The sequence below is a fragment of the Paroedura picta genome, chromosome 2, assembly GCF_049243985.1.
Source record: "Paroedura picta isolate Pp20150507F chromosome 2, Ppicta_v3.0, whole genome shotgun sequence".
Classification (NCBI taxonomy): Eukaryota; Metazoa; Chordata; class Lepidosauria; order Squamata; family Gekkonidae; genus Paroedura; species Paroedura picta.
In genome coordinates this window covers 81,853,900-81,872,616 of record NC_135370.1, presented here as the reverse complement: position 1 = coordinate 81,872,616, position 18,717 = coordinate 81,853,900, and the positions used below count along the sequence as shown (strand labels likewise).

The following is an 18,717-nucleotide window of genomic DNA, read 5'->3' as shown; positions in this document are numbered from 1 at the left end:
AAACAACACACAGCCCCGTTTTCTGGGTTATTTTCTCTTTATTTTTCACTGTATTTTTGGCCGAAAATCGTGCCCGTGCCGGGGGGGTGTTAATTTTTTTTTCACTCGGGAGGAGCGTGCCAACGATGAAACGGCAGCTCAAACACCACCTGCTACCTAGATGGGTCTCTCCGTTGCAACGAATCAACGCGGATTCGTTGCAACTTGTGTGTTTTTTTTTAAACTTCCTTAAAGGGAAAGGGGCTTTTTGGGATCATGATAACGGCCGCCCATTGGCTGCTTGACGGCCAGGGGCGGGACAAGCTCAGCAATATCGCTTCCTGGCTAGCGATTTTTGCCGAGACCGGAAACCTGTGGGAAATGATAGAAACGCAACTACAAAGCCAGGTATGCATAATGACGAATTCCACAATTTAAAATGGCGTTTTTTTCGTCCCGCAACCAATTTGCCACATAGATCCTGGTGCGGAATGGCCCTAAGAGAAGACCATGGGAAGATCTGAGCTGGTGAACTGGCAAATAAAAGGAGGCACAGCCTTTCAGGCAAGTTGGTCCCAGTTGTGTAGGGTTTTAAAGTTTAAAGTTCAAAAACAGCACTTTGAATAGGCTAACATTATGCTTCTGGGTCCAATATCGGAATTTTAAAATGTGAGTTATGTGTGTCCATCTCTGCATGGTACATTATAGAGGTTGCCATATTTTACTTTGTGGGCAGAACACAATCCAATGCTATAGTCGCAAGGTTTATGAAAGCACAACCAGGTAGATCATTTCTGCACCAAATACAGAAAACATTCTTAGCCACTGTATTTACTTGACCTTCTAATAACAAAAGTTATTATGGCCTCTTTTTACAAAGTTAGTCAGATTCAACTGTATATTATTCAAAGCAGATAGAGCAATCCCTGGCAAAGTCTGCACTTGACCAGCCAACATCACTTCCATCTTGCCTGATTCAGTCTTAACCAGTTCTCCTCCAGTTACTTGACCACTGCCTCCAAACACTGTGATCACTATTTCTGGTAGCGTGTTCAAAGAGGTGTACTGATGACACCCAACTTGAAAGCTTTGCATGTTTTCACATACCATGCGTCACATATAAATTAAACAGCATGGATGAAAGGATCAAACACTGCAGAATAGATCTCACATCCCCATTCTTGGTCATTCAGCATGGCCAGACAGAAAGGTTTAAAACTACTTTAGTATTGTTCCTTTGAATTCAATCTCAAGACATCACATTCCAGTAACACTGAGTTGTCCACAATGCACATAGAGCAGAAAGATCTAACAAAATCAAAAGGAGTGCATTTCCAACTATATTTGGAGCTAAACCAGTTAAACAAGACCAGTAAACCAGTTAAACAAGAACAGTTTTTGCCACAGAGCCCTGCCCAAAGCCAGATTAAAATGGATCAGTGAAAACTTGTTCCTCCCTCATTTGAAGATGGCTCTGCCCACATTTGTCCACTGTGTCTTACTGTGGCTGTGAGCTAAAGAGGGCAGTCTTGGTTTGCAGCTCTGCGTTGCGTTGTTGAACCGCTCCCGATCCACCCATTTAATGGCCCCAAACAGGCTCTCTACTAGGGCCCAACTAAATGGATGGCTTCTTTGTGTCTGCCCTGGGATGTTGCTATTCTTAAAGTGATATAAAAGTGGTGCAAGGCCCCAGTCCAGATCAGGCCTGTAGGGAGGCAGGCTAAGGTGTCCTTGTTTTCCCCCTCCCCTGCACCTTTTCAAGTGCTGAACCAGCTGTGTGTGTGAGGGGGTGGGGGTGGGGGGGTTGTTCTGAAAGCTGAAAAGGCACTGGGAGGACACACAAGTTCCTTGCTCTGCTGTGTTGCAGGCCGCATCCCCCTTGTAGCCTTTTGAATTAACTTTCAAATGGCAGTGGTGTCCTCGTGGTGAAGATGAGGAAACTGTCACATCTAGTTTGGCCCTGAAGCAGCTGGCTGTCTTCCTGCTCCACTCGCCTCCAGATGCTTCTATGTACAATGAAGCTATTACTGCAAGGCGCCTTGAACCATGAAGAAAGGTGGTATAAATGTTTTACGAAATAAAGAAAAACTTGTGTTCTGTTGTGTTGAGTTGGTTGCCTTGGCTTAAACATAAGGCAGGCTATATTAAATACTTAATTATCCATTTCCTGTGAGTATTTCTGTTGGGTGAGCCCTGCGTCAGGGTGTATTTCCCTTTCTGGACCTTACATAATGAGTACAAAGGAAAAGTAAGCACCTCCTACTGTTTTCCATAATGGAAGGTGTTCTCAGTACCCTGTAGGAAGAGAGCTGAGGGTGTGGCCTATAAGTTCCCACTGAGGAGAAATGGGGCTTGTGGACTTAATCACAGTCTCCATCTTTTTCTTCTATAATTTGAACACTGAAATCTATGTTAGACTGTTGAAAGACCAGTGCAACTCAAATAATTCAGCCTCACTTTTTAAACATAGGATGTTGTAGTTGTTAAAAAAAACATAAACCGCCTCCTTTGCTGCCTTGAGTACGATGCTCTATGGTAAGTTGCCTGACGGGTCATGGTTGCATGATCTTTCCTACTACCTAAAATGAACCTGTACTTAGCAAACCATAATCATATGTGCAAATTAAGGGAATGCTGCTGACCCACCACTGTGAACTACTTCAGTAATGCATATGAATGTTATCAGATGCAAATAAAGAGTTATTAATTCTCTACCATCCTGCTTGGTGCCCCTACTCTGCCTCCACTTCCAGTTTGATTCTGCCATCTGTTTCTTCTGTTCATCCATCACTTTGATTATGGCTGCTTCATTTCCTCATAAACATTGTACTCTGACTACCCAACCATTCCTTTTCCAAGAAGGATTTTCATTAAATATGCCTCACACATTGATTTCTTCTGATATAAGCTCTTTGGTACAGGAATCTTAACAACCATCAGTTAATCAGCTGGATAGAATGCAGTAGATATATGCCAAAGGTGACACACACAAAAACATTTTTGACAGTATTTATTTCCAGGATAGTCTTCAGATCTGGGCAATAGAAAAAAATGTTCCTTTCTGAGACCTGGGTTCCCACTATAATATAATGATGTCAAGATGTGTGCTTCCATGACAATGACCCATTATGCACGGCAGCAGCCACGCTGGGCGGCAGCAGCCACGCTGGTCAGGGCAGCATGCTCTGGTGCTTTCTGCATGTGCACAGGGGAGGGAATCCCACGGCATATGCTGACTGCTCCGGGGTTTTGAGCACACATGCAAAATGCCGGGGCTTGAAGCCCGATACACTGCCTGGAGGCAGCAGCAGCAGGGTGTGGGGGTGGGGTGGAGGGCATGGGACCCCCACTGCATGATGGTGGGGAGCGGCATGCCACTCTCCCACCAAGGTGGGGGGACACCCCATTCAGATCCGTGGCTCTGCGGAGCTGACAGGGTTGAGAGGCATCCCTGCAGGGATGCCATAGTTTGGGGGAGGACCGATTATGATTATGCACAAGGTTGACCTGACCTAGCCCTTGCCGGCGCCCACGGCAGCTCCTGGAATGTGGAAGGATCTGCGTTCCCTTGCCACAGACCTTCTGAGGGCCTGGGTCAGACCAGGGCTCAACGGCCCCCAGGATGGCGGCAACATTGGGCATAATTGAGGATTTGCCCCAAAGCCCTGTCACTGCCAGCTCGGGCATTCCACCCCGTACATAACCGGTCAATGAATGATAGCCTAAAAATGCAACTTGATGGTAGCCTTATGTTTATAGGTAACCTCCAGGAGCAGGAGAAACTGGAGCCACTGCTTCTACAGAAAGATATTTCCAGAGTTAATACCCATGAGTAAGTGAACTCCCTCCTTCCCATACTTCAGGAATAGAAATTCATGAGTGAAGAAATGGGGGAGGCAAAGAGATCTCCACAGAGTATTTTAATTCTATCATTTTAGCCTGGTTCCCAGGGAAATTAGATAATGATTATTTTAAAGGAATTTCCTTCGCATCACATTGTTGACAGCTCTGAATCACAGAATGAATGTCCCTCAGAAACCATTGCATTTCCCAGACATTGAATGTAACAAGAACCAGCATGGCATAGAGGTTAGAGTGTCAGACTAAGATCTGGGGGACTCAGGTTTGGACTCCTGTTCTGTCATGGAACCTTACTGGGTGTCCTTGACACACACTCTTGGCCTAATCTATCTCATAGGATTATGGTGGAAATAAAATCTCTTGTCTTTAATTATTTTTCTTCTATTTTTTTTTCCCTTGCAGCAAAGTCGACAATCTTTTACTTCACATACATGCGTATTCTTCACAGTGTCCTTGGACAGAAGTCATTATCCTTAATTAATTTTCAAAGACCAATAGCACCATTAATCCTTGAGGAGTCAGTAGTTAATTCTAAAACCAAATATAACAAGCTAACAGAGGGATACTTATGCAGGGGCAGGACCCCCTGGAAAGCTAGGGTAAGGTGAGGAGGACGTCCCTAAGGGCTACTATTCTGCTCTGATTTCTCTTGATAAAAGCCTGAAAGCCTAGCAACATATTTTCCCTCAGTATTGTGTGTTCCATGCTGGGGACTTAATCACAGGCACGTGTGAGCCCAATCTGGATTCAGGCTAGTTTAGTAGAGATAATTCCACCCCCCCCCCCCCCCCCGGACTCATGACGTGGGGGAGAAGAATGGTCATTAGCATGCTGGCCCCAACCCTCTACCTCCATGCAATGCTCTGTTAATCTGCAGAGTGCGACTGCATGGAGGCCATATGTACACCTGATCCCTGTGATCCTTGATGCTGCTTTCAGAACATTGCTGATCATGGGGAGGGGCATGCATGAGGCCACTTTGACTATATACTCCCTCTCCTCAGATGATCAGGAAATCACACACAGGCAGGGGACAGGCCTAGCATGCTAATACCCATTCTCCCTCCCTGCCTGATTAGTTAATACGTGGCAGAGCACACCTGTTGTACCAGGCTACTGTGGAGAATGGGGAGAGGGGACTCAGTCCTTGCCCCAACTGTATTTCTGCAATCTGAAATGGCTTTCTGTTGGGAAAGCCTAGGTGTACAACAGTACAGTTCAAGTGAGGCAAAAAAACACCCCAGGGCCCATTTTGAATTGGGGAAAAGGTGGGAGGGGGGAGGGAGAGAGAGAGAGAGAGAGAGAGAGAGAGAGAGAGAGAGAGAGAGAGAGAGAGAGAGAGAGAGAGAGAGAGAGAGAGAGAGAGATTTGTGGTCATTTAGACCAGCATAACCATTGGCACCACAATTCAAAAATACAAGACATTACAGTTCAACAATGTAAAACATAGAGCATAAGTGTATAGTTGAAAATTATCTAAAAATCATACTAGTTAAAAAAGCATTAAGACATTTTGAAACATTTTAAAAAATGTAAATGATTTAAAAAAGATTTTAAATTACATTAGATTCAAAATGCTGCTGAACAATCTAAAACCTGTATAAAATAGGAATGCTGATTTACTCTTAAAAGGTGCTGTGTATCCTAATGATGGTGGTGCAAAATTTGGCAATTTAAATAGTTATATGTAAACCGTCATCATTTAGCAGTATCTTTATCTTTTCCCTTGATGGCAGGCCAGAATATTTGTCTAGAATAGGTTGTAGTAGTTTGCCTCGGATTGTATTATAAAAGGGGCAATGGAGGAAGAAATGCTCTGTCGTTTCTACCTGTCTACTGCTACAAGGACATAGTCTCTGGGGTAGAGAAACTTTCCTGTAGTGACCTTCCAAAACAGCTGTAGGCAGGGCGGAGCGTCTGGCCAACATTAAAGCTTGTCTTTGGTTATTATTCTTCACAATAAAAAGGTAGGGAGATGGCTTAAGTAGGTATTTATTTCTATCTGGAGCCAGAAAACCTGAGGCTTTGTTTATATCTCCTTACTAGCCATTATCTTGGTTTCTTTGTTTGGTTATGCTTTTGGCCTGATGCAGGGTCAGTTTTAATAAAACATTAGTTGACATCTCCAGTAATTGTACTCTGGCTGCAACTGATATAAGCCATGACAACTGAAATTTGTCTTTTAAAATAAGAGCTGCCAAGCTGTTAGGATTATGGTTTAATTTCAGCCACAAAATAATAAAGAACACAGTGACCCAGTCTTTGACTTTCAACATCCCTGTTTTCAAATGTATTAAAGCATTTGACACACGAACACGGGAGTTGAATAGGATGCAGAATACCTTTATTGGCATAACACAGGAGTTAAAGAATGGCCCTGTGAAATTTGGATTGGACTCTTACTATACAGGCTATGCCTGTTCCCAAGGGGCCAATAGATATACCATACAGGAGCTGAGAGAGGGTCTTGGCTTTGTATAACTCTAGGGTAGCTGGAACAAAGTGCCAGCTTTTTGTATGGAAAAAATTAATTATGTTATTTGCTGATCTTTGAGCGAGCTCTGCTACATAGACTGGGTATTTCTCACTCCTGAGACTTGGATGATTACCCCTGAGTACTTAAACTTATTCACCTGTTCTAACTCATATCCATTCAGTTTCCATGCTATTGGTTTGGGGCATTTCCGAAACACCATGATCTTAGTTTTCTGGTAATTTATTTCCAGATGTTCTTTGGAGCAATAGTTGGAGAGCTTTCTTAGTATTCTCCTAAGTCATAGAGGTGTTCTGGAAAGAAGAACAACATCATTGACATATAAAAGAATGGTAATGGGTTGATGAGTCATGGTTGGGGGATGCAAATTGCTGTCCTGAAAATGTTGAATTATTTATATAGAAATGAAAGTGGGTGCTAAAATGGTTTACTCCATTAGAAGTATTAATTGATTCTGTAAGGTGTCTCTGAATACTATAGCTAGCCTTTAAAGCAGTTCCCTGAAAATAGTGCCTTAATGAGGGCTAACAGCCTCTGATCAATTGAAGTATTCTCTAATTTCTCCCAAAATCTAACTCTGGAGACTGAGCCAAAAGCTTCTTTAAAATCAACAAAAGCAGCATAGAGGTAGGCATGGCTGGTGGAAGTAGTAGTGGGAAGCTAAATTCCCCCTTTCTCACAAACTATGGTGTCAATCTGAATTGAGTCTGCATGTGCTGGGGATTAAGTTCCCAATTTGCAGTACATGTTTCATTATATGGACCCAGGGAAAAGATAACATGTAGTTAGTCTCTTGAGTCATATGTAATATAGACAAGCTTGCTTGTCATATTACATGTATGAAGAAGAAGAAGAAGAGTTGGTTCTTATATGCCGCTTTTCCCTACCCGAAGGAGGCTCAAAGCGGCTTACAGTCGCCTTCCCTTTCTTCTCCCCACAACAGACACCCTGTGGGGTGGGTGAGGCTGAGAGAGCACTGATATCACTGCCCGGTCAGAACAGTTTTATCAGTGCTGTGGCGAGCCCAAGGTCACCCAGCTGGCTGCATGTGGGGGAGCGCAGAATCGAACCTGGCAGGCCAGATTAGAAGTCCACACTCCTAACCACTATACCATGATGCACATTCAAGAATGGCTTTGAATGAGTGTGCTTTCGACTTAGTGTCTTTATCTTAAATTCGAGGTGAAATATTTCTAAATAGAACTCAGAAGACCCAACTAAGAGTGCATAGGTAAGATAACAATGCAGACTGCATCCAGACAAGTACAACTTATTCAGTTGTTCCTGTGCAAAGTGCAATTTGGGGCTTCTAGATCTGGCAAACCTCAAACAAGCTCCAATTCTCTGTGACATCTGCATGTAAATGGATTTCTCCTCTTCCATACTGGAGCTTCCAAATCCTAGAATCATAGAATCATAGAATCATAGAGTTGGAAGGGGCCAACAGGCTATCTAGTCCAACCCCCTGCTCAACGCAGGATCAGGCCAAAGCATCCAAAAGCATCCAAGAAAAGTGTGTATCCAACCTTTGCTTGAAGACCACTAGTGAGGGGGAGCTCACCACTTCCCTAGGCAGCCTATTCCACTGCTGAACTACTCTGACTGTGGAAAACCTTTTCCTGATATCTAGCCTATATCATTGTACTTGCACTGTTTGCATCTAAGTCTTGGTTTCATCACAGTTACGAATCTGGATTTTAGATGAGGGCGACAGAAACTCCAGTTGACTCATGTACCAGTATTTGGATATCACAACTAATAGGAAACCTTCAGTCTGTGTATGAAGGAACAGAGTGAGAGTGGTGGACAAACAGGGACATAAGGTATATTCATGCCTATTGTGGAGAAACTCCTGCTTGTTATGATAGCTGAATACAGCCTGTATTCTTCCTTAATCTCTTAATTGTATTGTTCATTCATTTAAAATACATTTAAACTGCCTTTTGGCATATTGCTACTAAGGCAGTTTACAAAATAGAACAAATTTAGGTGCCTAATTAAAACACAAAGTCAACAGTCTAATGACCAACAATGTTGTTAAAACAGTATGAACAACATATTAAAATGTTCTTGCTAAAAACACAATTTCGGCAGGCTAAAAATATTATCAAAGAACTGCCAATAAATACTATAATCTAAATGCATATTTAGATGCAGCTGCTACCCAGATTCACATTGTCAATGAAGATTGAGAGCTAGTGCTAAATCAAAGCCTTTAGCAATCTTTCTGGCCTCCAGCCTTATTTGGTTAGATTCTTTAGCTCAAATTTTCTGTCCCTCACGTATCCCAATATTTTTACTTAGAGTTCTGAGTGATGGTGAATCTCTCTAGGTCAGTGGTTCTCAACCTTCCTAATGCTGCGACCCTTTAATTCAGTTCCTCATGTTGTGGTTACCTCCAACCATAAAATTATGCAAGTGTTCTTTCACAGAAATTAAACCAAAACTGATCCATGGTGTGAAGATCCATTGTTCATGATTGTATACAAATTGTTTTTTTCCTGGGGTTTCTCAGTTCAGTTCCGCCTCTTGTCCCACCATGCCGATCTTGCTCTTTTCCGCTGCTCCAGACAGACAAACACTCTATCTTGATCTACCCCGCAAGGCTGTTGTGTGGATGGTCCCCCCCCTGGCCAAGCTGCTTACCCTGCCGCAACCCCTGTGAAAGGGTCGTTTGACCCCCAAAGGGGTCCCGACGACTCCCAGGTTAAGAGCCACTGCTCTAGGTCAAGAGAAGGAGTGCTTGAACTGTCAAGGGTAGCACCAAGTCATCTCATAGCTCAACCCATAGGAGAGGGACCATCAACGAGCCCAAAAGCTAGCATTCATTGAAAAGGGAAAAAAACCTCTAGAGCAGTGGTCCCCAACCCATGGTTCTGGGACCGGGACCGGTCCGTGGATCAGTCAGTACCGGGCCGCGGCTCCTCCTTGTCCTCCTCCCTGGCTGCTGCCTCGGGGGCTGCCCTGCCACTCTGCCACCAGCTCTCCTTTGGTGCTCTCCGGTGGACACCATGGCTGGGGCTCCCCCTTGGCATGGCACTGCACAGCTGCTGCTGGCAGCGCCCCCCAGAAGGTGGCGGGAAGTCAGGGGCGTCAGCGGGAAAGCAAGTGGAGCAGGGGCTCGGGCGACAGTGACGTCTCTCGGCAAAAGACTACCCCCCCCCCCAGGCCTCAGTAAAATTGTCAAGCGTTGACCAGTCCCCAGTGATAAAAAGGTTGGGAACCACTGCTCTAGAGTATATGCAACGGATCCTGAGGAATAACTAAGGGAATGTTCAAGGTAAATCAACATGGTTATGAACAGGACAGCAGCCATTCTCCATACCTGCAGAAAATACTCCAAATCTGTATATTTGGGAAGAAGGGAACAATGTTGCCTTTCTCTTGGAGGCAGAGGCAATAAGGCAGTTAGGGAAGAGCCCTCCTTGGCAAAAGGAATGGAAGGATTCTGTGTTCTGGCACATCATCCTTCTCATGCTTACAGCTCAACAGATTCAGCTTTCATGTGGCCCAATTCCCAGGGAGGGGGGAAATGTAAAGGGGGAGGGAGGCAAAAATCTGTCATTTGCCAGACAGGTTTGCCAGTAGTAGCAGAAAGTATACAACCCATTAATATCCCACGTCCCAGCCTAGCCCTAACTCTCCAGTCCCTGTCTCCCTGTCAGGAGAAGCGTCCTTGGCAGAGAAAACTGCCGCAGCACAAGTTTGCACTTGACTCATGTTGCTGCCTCTGCCGCCACCACTGAAGGGAAATGTATCCCAGGTGGCTTGTCTTTCCAGCAAACAACAGGGCTCCTCCTCAAGGGAGAGTAGTCCAGGCCAGAGGCTCCTCCCAGCTTCAGCATTCTGCAATTTCTGTTCCAGCACCACCTGCCTGTACCCAGAGATATGCAGTATATATGCCAAATACATATTCTCTGGTACATTATTCTCTGGTATGGCCTAAAGGGAGCAGCAAATATACCTTAACAAAACTGGCAGTTCTCCTAAGTGGTGCCTAAACATGTCAACCATACCCTGGGAACATACCTTCCAATGTAAGATGCAGCCAAGGCTGGCAAACCCTGAAGTCTGTTACCTTTCTACATGCATGCTAACTATCATGCGTAAGGTCTGTGGCTGACCACCCCCAGGAACCACACTCTCATACCCCCGTATCTAGAAGCAAACACTGACTCTTATGCCCAGTGATGAAACAAGGAAATAATTTTCTTGCAGACACTGTGGATCGTGTGGCCTCTCCTTTCCTTCTTTAACCAGTTTACTACCATTCTATCCTTTATTTCTAAACCTCACAATTTAGATCAAAATAATTTATTGGTATCATGTTATATATTATGTATATTATTTGGACGTGCATACTAATCCCATTCTACAGTCACTCCGCTGGCTGCTCATTGCTTACTGGGAGCAGTACTTTAAGGTATTAGCTATTACATGCAAATGTCTTCAAGGCCTTGGGCCCACATATCTGTGAGACTGCCTCTTCCCTTGTACACTGCCACAGCAGCTTTGCTTATCTGAGCAAGACCTTTTGCAGGTGCCAACCTACAAATGGTCAAAATCAACAACAGCCCATATATGTACCTTCTCTTAGTGGCCCCCACCACCCACGCTCCTGGCTTTCTGCAGAACTGAAGTATTCAAGAGAGCTTTTCTACTCGGGCATTAGGCATGGACCAGAACCAATGGGATGAAATTAATTTGAAAGAAATTCCACCTAAACATCTGGAAGAAGTTCCTGACAGAGTGATTTCTCAGTGAAACAGGCTTCCTCAGGAGGTGGTGGGGTCTCCATCTTTGGAGATTTTTAAACAGAGGCTGGATAGTCATCTGACAGAGAGGCTGATTCTATGAAGGCTTAAGGGGGCGGCAGGTTACAGTGGATGAGCAATAGGGTTGTGAGTGTCCTGCATAGTGCAGGGGATTGGACTAGATGACCCAGGAGGTCCCTTCCAACTCTATTATTCTATGATTCTAAAAACAAGGCTGCCAACAGAAGATTACTCCAACAGAAATTAAAATAACATATGTCTTTGCAATACCTCCTTCCACTACTGGGTAGATTTTGGGAGAAACTGCTTTTGATGAAGGTCACATTGGATTTCTCTTACCACCATATACAGCCAGTTCTCTTATGGCTGCTCTCAGGATTTTTCAGCCATATTTTTGTTAGCAACATCAAGTAAATCTGAGAGTTACTACATTGTTCTGGGCAGAGCTACACAGCATCTTGGCAAATGCATGTTCCCAAGCCCAAGTGTGCCAAGATCATGGGAGTGAGAGTGGGAGGATTTGCATGGAGGTGCTGTCGTATGGCAGGGAGGTGCCCTTGGCCCATCCCAGGACTGCTGATGCTCCCTGGAAATGTCACCCAAACTCAGTATCCTCCCAGTCAAATTTACTTTCTCCTTCAGAAACCTGGCGGGGAGATATCTTTTTAAGTATGTGGAAATTTGTAGGGGAAAATTAAAAGACAAAGATTTAGAATTCCCTCTCCTCCCATTTCCCCCCTGGAAGTGTTCCCAGCTCTCACATGAATGGGAAATGAGACATTGAGTTTCCATGTTTCCTTACTGACACTAGTTCCATCCATGTGTGTTGTGAACATAGAACTTGTGCAAGGTGGCCACTTTTCTCATGTGTTCAGGCCCTGCCCTCTGCAAAATGAAAAATAAATATACTGACCTGCCTTACAAGGCTATTATAATAATTACTGGGCTGATATATGCAAAGCACATTGAACACTTGAAATGTGCTATCTAAATGCTAATAGTATTTTCTTACATGAAACCTAAATTATCTTTGAGCATCTCTTCTGCTATTCATGTTAATGTCTGATCAGTGTTCTTGAGGAAAGGAAATCTTTATTATTCATGGTATAAAGCTGACTGAAGAAAACACTGTTTTAAGCCTGAGTGTTAAATCACTCTAAGACTGCATGTGCCAATGCGGTTTGTAAAATGGTCACTTATAAATAACAAATATGGTCTATATATGTCATTTTAAAGAACTGTTCTGGAGTACTTTGTGTATCCTGTCTGTTTTTCTGTCTAGTGTGTGGGACATGCACATTTCTACTGTGGGATCATTTACAGCAGATTTTTTTTTGGGGGGGGGGGGGAGTCTGTGATTACTCATCCAGATGTCCATACCGAATCATAGAATCATAGAATCATAGAGTTGGAAGGGGCCATACAGGCCATCTAGTCCAACCCCCTGCTCAACGCAGGATTAGCCCTAAGCATCCTAAAGCATCCAAGAAAAGTGTGTATCCAACCTTTGTTTGAAGACTTCCAGTGAGGGGGAGCTCACCACCTCCTTAGGCAGCCTATTCCACTGCCGAACTACTCTGACTGTGAAAAACTTTTTCCTGATATCTAGCCTATATCGTTGTACTTGAAGTTTAAACCCATTACTGCGTGTCCTCTCCTCTGCAGCCAGCAGAAACAGCATCCTGCCCTCCTCCAAGTGACAACCTTTCAAATACTTAAAGAGGGCTATCATGTCCCCTCTCAACCTCCTTTTCTCCAGGCTGAACATTCCCAAGTCCCTCAACCTATCTTCATAGGGCTTGGTCCCTTGGCCCCAGATCATCTTCGTCGCTCTCCTCTGTACCCTTTCAATATTATCGACATCCTTCTTGAAGTGAGGCCTCCAGAACTGCACACAGTACTCCAGGTGTGGTCTGACCAGTGCCGTATACAATGGGACTATGACATCTTGTGATTTTGATGTGATGCCCCTGTTGATACAGCCCCAAATGGCATTTGCCTTTTTTACCGCTGCATCACACTGCCTGCTCATGTCTAGTTTACAGTCCACAAGTACCCCAAGGTCTCGTTCACACACAGTGTTACCTAGAAGTGTATCCCCCATCCAGTAGGCATGCTTTTCATTTTTCTGACCCAGATGCAGAACTTTACACTTATCTTTATTAAATTGCATCTTGTTCTCATTTGCCCATTTTTCCATTGTGTTTAGATCTCGTTGAACTCGGTCTCTATCTTCTGGAGTATTTGCCAGTCCTCCCAATTTGGTGTCAACTGCAAACTTGATGAGTAGTCCCTCCACCCCCTCATCTAGATCATTAATAAATATGTTAAAAAGTACCGGGCCGAGCACCGAGCCCTGAGGTACCCCGCTACTCACCTCTCTCCAGTCTAATGAAACACCATTGACAACAACTCTTTGAGTGCGGTTCTCTAACCAATTCCCTATCCACCTAACTATCTGAAAATCCAGATTGCAGTCCTTCAACTTATCCATCAGAACATCATGGGGAACCTTATCAAAAGCTTTACTAAAATCCAAGTAAATGACATCAACCAAATTTCCCCGATCCAGCAAACCTGTTACTTGGTCAAAAAAGGAAACTAGATTGGTCTGGCAGGACCTGTTGGAGACAAATCCATGCTGACTTCCTTGGATCACCAAATTGTCCTCCAGATGTTTGCAGATCACTCCCTTTAATATCTGCTCCATTATCTTCCCCACAACAGAGGTCAGACTCACTGGTCTGTAGTTTCCTGGGTCATCCTTCCTCCCTTTTTTGAAGATCGGAATAACGTTTGCTCTTTTCCAGTCCTCCGGGACATCTCCAGTCCTTAAAGAGGTTCTGAAGATGATGGACAAGGGCTGTGCAAGAATCCCTGTACTCCATATGTAGCAGCAGGAGTTTTGGCCTGTGCTGGTCCCCTGCTTAGACCAGGCTTTCTCAACATGGGTTTTGTGAAACCCTGGGGTTTCTTGACAGCCCCCAAAAGGGTTTTGCCTCCCCAAATGGCTAATGATGTGCCTGGAGGGGGGTGGAAAGGGGAGGGACTAAGGCTCATTGCATATACTCTCATTTAACTGCCTGTGGGGGTGGCAGGGGATGACAGAGCGGCAGGTGCCTGTCCCAGCCCTGTTCCCAGCCCAGCAGAGTAGGCCAATGGGCCATTTCTGGCGTGGGAGGGGCACAGGATGACAAAGCATGATGTCACATGGGAATACTGAGATGTAATGAACCAAAAGAAGAAGATGTGGCTACAAGAATTTTAAATTTAAAAAAAATGAAAAACCTATTTAAATAAAACACACTAGATGTCTCAAGTAAGCAAGGTGAGTGATGCGTCCCATTTTAGAGAAGTAGAAGAAACATGATTATGAGGTTTGTAAGGGAGCTCCTTTATGTTAAGAATGTTATAGACAAAGGGCATGTTTCCTCCCCCAGTGCTGCTGTGATAGTAAAAGATACATGGCGAAATTATCCATTCCCTCTTGCATTATGGCAGTCTCTCAAAGGCAGCATCCCCTTCCTCCCTCATCTCAATATTTTCTCCCTTCCAGCAAGCAGGAGTCTTGTTTGGCCATAGGGATGGGAAACACCTGGAGATTTGGGAAGTGGCCTCTGGGGAGGGCAGGATCCAATGCCGTAGAGTCCAAAGCAGCTATTTTCACTATGGAACTGATCTCTGGTTGTCTAGAGATCAGTTGTAGTGGGCAACTTTACAGCTGGAGCAAAGTGGGGGGAGGAGACATTTGACTGGAACACTGATGTGGAGCTGCCAGGGTTGGAAAGGCAATGTACCCAGAAGAAGAGAAGAAGACAATTAGATAGGATAGTGAGGTCAGCACCTTCTCGCCTATACAGTGTCATCCCTTGTCTGACTCCAGATTGCTGCTCTAAGGGCAATTTCCTGCTTCTTCTCAGAAGTGCCACACTCTGCATTGAGATGAGGGAGGAATGGGATGTTGCCCTTAAGGGATTGCTCCTCAGCTAAAGATGTAGATAGGAACCTATCTCTGCCTCTCCTCTTTCCTATCAAGTATATTAATTCCTAAACAAATCCTTATCTCCTCTTTAATCAGGTTGTGCATACTTGCTGTGTTAATTACTCTGCCAACAGCCAGAAAGACCATGGATGGTGGGAATGTTTCACGTTCAACCTGGCTAGTTTATCCCCTAATCTGATCACAAACTATCAGTTCATGGTTTTCATGTAACAGCAAAAACAAGAAAATGTAATAATGCTATATAAAGTATTCATGGTTCAAAGTTATTGCTTACACCATCACCTGAATTCCTATCTTACTTATGGTTGCCTCAGAGATCTCCTCAGAAAGTAGAAAGGGAGAGGGGGAGGATTAAACTTCAGATATTGCTGGGTGCTTGTGTTTCATTATTTCAGAACTAAGTAGGCCACAACTAAAGTGTTACTTTAGAAGCATTCAGAACACCCTCCTTAAATTTCTCCGGCTAATATAAAGTGGGCCCTGAAGCCCTGTTGTGCCCTCATTGTAGCGGGTTCCTGACCTCACATTCTGCCTGTCCACTCAAACAGCCATCACGTGATCCGTCTTGCATTGGGGTCAGAATAAAAGCAGTTCTAATGGGAAATCCATGCATCCCCCCAATAATGTTTCAAATGGCTGAAAGACAGTATAATCTGTGCATAATCAGAGGTTATGAAAACACATTTAGAGAGACCAGGGGCCACTGTACCAGAGCTAGAAGGAAATGCACGTCTCACAATGGGATACATGCATAAACGGAGGCAACGGAGAATGCTAGAACTGTCACCGTATGTGGTTGAAAGGCCAATTAGAGACAGTTTTTTTTCTTTACAGCTTAAATGTGCAGTGGATTTATAGAGCCCATAAAAACAATGTCTTGTCTGCCTTGGCAAGAGGCATGTGGAGAAGAATGCAAATTATTCAGTAAAGGCTGGGGGAGCTTTCTTTGCCATGCAGGACAATCCCACCACTGTGCCTTCTATTTCACTGCATTCCACTTCAGGATGAATTTACATGGCACAGTTTCCATTAGCTCTTTATATTTATTTGATCATTTGGTACAGGGTGAAACTACCATCACAAAGCATTCTGACACTGTTTCGCACAACCATTTAACAAAGAAAGACTAGCAGCTAGGAGATAAGGCAGAGGTGCTTATTTGAGTCTCTGTCGAAAGGGTGGGCTATACATGAAGTAAATAAAGAAAATAAATATTAAAACATCTCAAATATGCCATAAATTCTGGGAATGGTGGTTCTCTGACAAACTTTGGATATTCATCAGATAATTCTAAACGCTTGCAACAATGCTACAGTTGGCTTCGGGAAAGCTCTGAATATTAGTCTGCCAGAGTGAAGATTCCAGCAGGTTCTGTTCTGGAAGTTTGTCATCCTAGATTTTAGGCCCCCTGTCCTACTAATGCAAGGGCTCCTTCTATGGAAGTCTGGTGGGTTTGGATTTCCGGAGGTGTTCCTACCATAGTAGTCCTCACTGCATGTGACTTTGGGGGAGTATGGAGGTGTTTGTCTGTATTGTTCTAGAGAGGATCATACTACTCATGTTTCCTCAGTTTCTTGTACAAGAAACAAAAAAATGCTGAGATTTCCCTCACTAGTATTATACAGATGGCTGTCTTACTAAATGATTCTATGCCTACCTGCCATTTCACAAATGTTTCATGCATTCATTCTAAAACTGTAACAGAACCCATCCTAAGCTTGTTTCAGAGTACTTTAGGCACAGATCCCTGAAATTCACAAATGCACAGCTGAATAACAGTTATTCAAGAATTTGGCTCAGAGTAACCATGTCCTGCAGAGCTGGGTTACAGATCTGAGGTCATGAAGAATTTGGCAAACTTCTTGTTTGTATTTATCCTCTTGTGTGCTTTCTATCCTTTGCCTATTGGACAATATTTTATTAATAGGAGTAATCTTTTTAGTGATCTAAGGAAGACAACTGAATTATATTCAAAACAGAGGATAACACTGGGGACAGGAGGTCTGGGGAATATAAGGGGGTTGTAAATTGTGAACATAAGAGATGTGACAAATAACATGTCTTGAACACATGATATCTAACTGGTTATTCTATCTCTATAGGCTGCAGTCTGTGATAGACAAATAGGAGTATGATGTCCTGGTCTCTCTCTTTGACTACTTTTCATTGTCAGTTATGTCAGAACTCATTCTTAAATTATACAGCATTTGTAAAAATATAAAGCTCTTCTCCATTCTCATTTCAAACAGCTTCTCAACATTCATCCTAGAAACAGGTTCCACTTAGCTCTTACTGCGAAGCCACTGGTAGACATATCCCCCATGAATTTATCACACAATGCGTATGTTATATGAAGATGTCTTCATATACCACATCTGATTTTGCAAAGTAGGAATTAGTCTAGGAAACTGAGATTTCTGTGCAGTTACCGCACTTATGGCTTATTTGACCCAAGCCCAGATCTAACACTACCAAACATACACTGTAAACAGGATCCCTCGCAAAAATTGTACATTGATAAGAGGATATCTTAGAGCAGGGGTAGTCAAACTGCGGCCCTCCAGATGTCCACGGACTACAATTCCCATGAGCCCCAGAAAACACTGGCAGGGGCTCATGGGAATTGTAGTCCATGGAGACTCTTGTCGTGCCAATCACTCCTCTTTATGCAGACAGCCACAATGGCAGACCTCAGTCTTTTCCCTTTGAGTCTGCAGACTGCGAGTCACATCCAGATCTCTAAATACCAGACCCTTTGTACTTGGAAGATGGCCAAGAGCCACATGGTTTTAGCACTGGTTTTAGCAGTAGTAGTCTAGTGAGTAGAGTGCCCAAGTAAACATATGTTGAATTACACTCCTAGTCCCATTTCACAAAATATTCCCCAGAGGCATCTACATTCCCCAGTGAAACACAGACTTATTTGCTACCCTTCGTATCTGAACAGGAGGGAGGGAATGCTGGGTCAAAAGCCCAGCACTCCAGCATATATGTACAATACCCCAACCCCGGATGCCTTAATGATAAGAGAAAGCAAGCACTCAAAGGGAAAGAAATGGAAACATACAGAGCTTGGCAACCTTGACCGCTTGTTCCCCTGTAGCATCCTCTCAGCGGTGATGGAGGCAGTTTCTCACGTGCCGGAGCCCAGGGCTGTCGAGGTCCAGAGGCTGCCAAACGGGCAGATATTTCCGTCTTCAAGCAGCTGGGACAATTAAACTTGCTCCGTTTAGTAACTCTTGGTGCAACTACAAACTAGATTAGGCTGGGCTAGGAGCTGAAGAGTAAGTAGCCCCACCCACTAAGGTTGTCTAACCAGTTGATGTTCTTTTGTTGTCAATTAAAAAAAATAAAATCACCCCAAAGACAAGTTTGTACTTTTGGGGGCTGTTGAGGTGGAGCTCATTTTGCAGACCTGCAGCAACAGCTGGCTGCTGGGTGAGAAAGTGCTGCCTACAGTCTGAGCTGCGGGCAGCCAACTGAGCCATGGTGATTGTGGAAGAGCATGAATGGGTCTTCTCGTCTACACCTTGGCCCAGCCTTTCCGTCCAGAGCTGCCTTCATGTACAGCTCAGGTTTCAGCCGTTGCTTAGCAGGGCAGGGAT

General features: G+C 44.1%; 1 protein-coding gene across 1 annotated transcript in view; it reads right to left on the bottom strand.

The window, feature by feature from the left end:
* PKP3 (plakophilin 3) overlaps positions 1-18,374 on the bottom strand; it is an 83,772-nt gene extending 65,398 nt beyond the window's left edge. The window contains exon 1 of the mRNA XM_077321248.1: positions 18,180-18,374. Coding sequence (XP_077177363.1) covers positions 18,180-18,218 — 39 coding nt within the window. The 5' untranslated portion in view covers positions 18,219-18,374. The remainder of the gene's footprint in view (positions 1-18,179) is intronic.
* Positions 18,375-18,717: the final 343 nt, after the last annotated feature.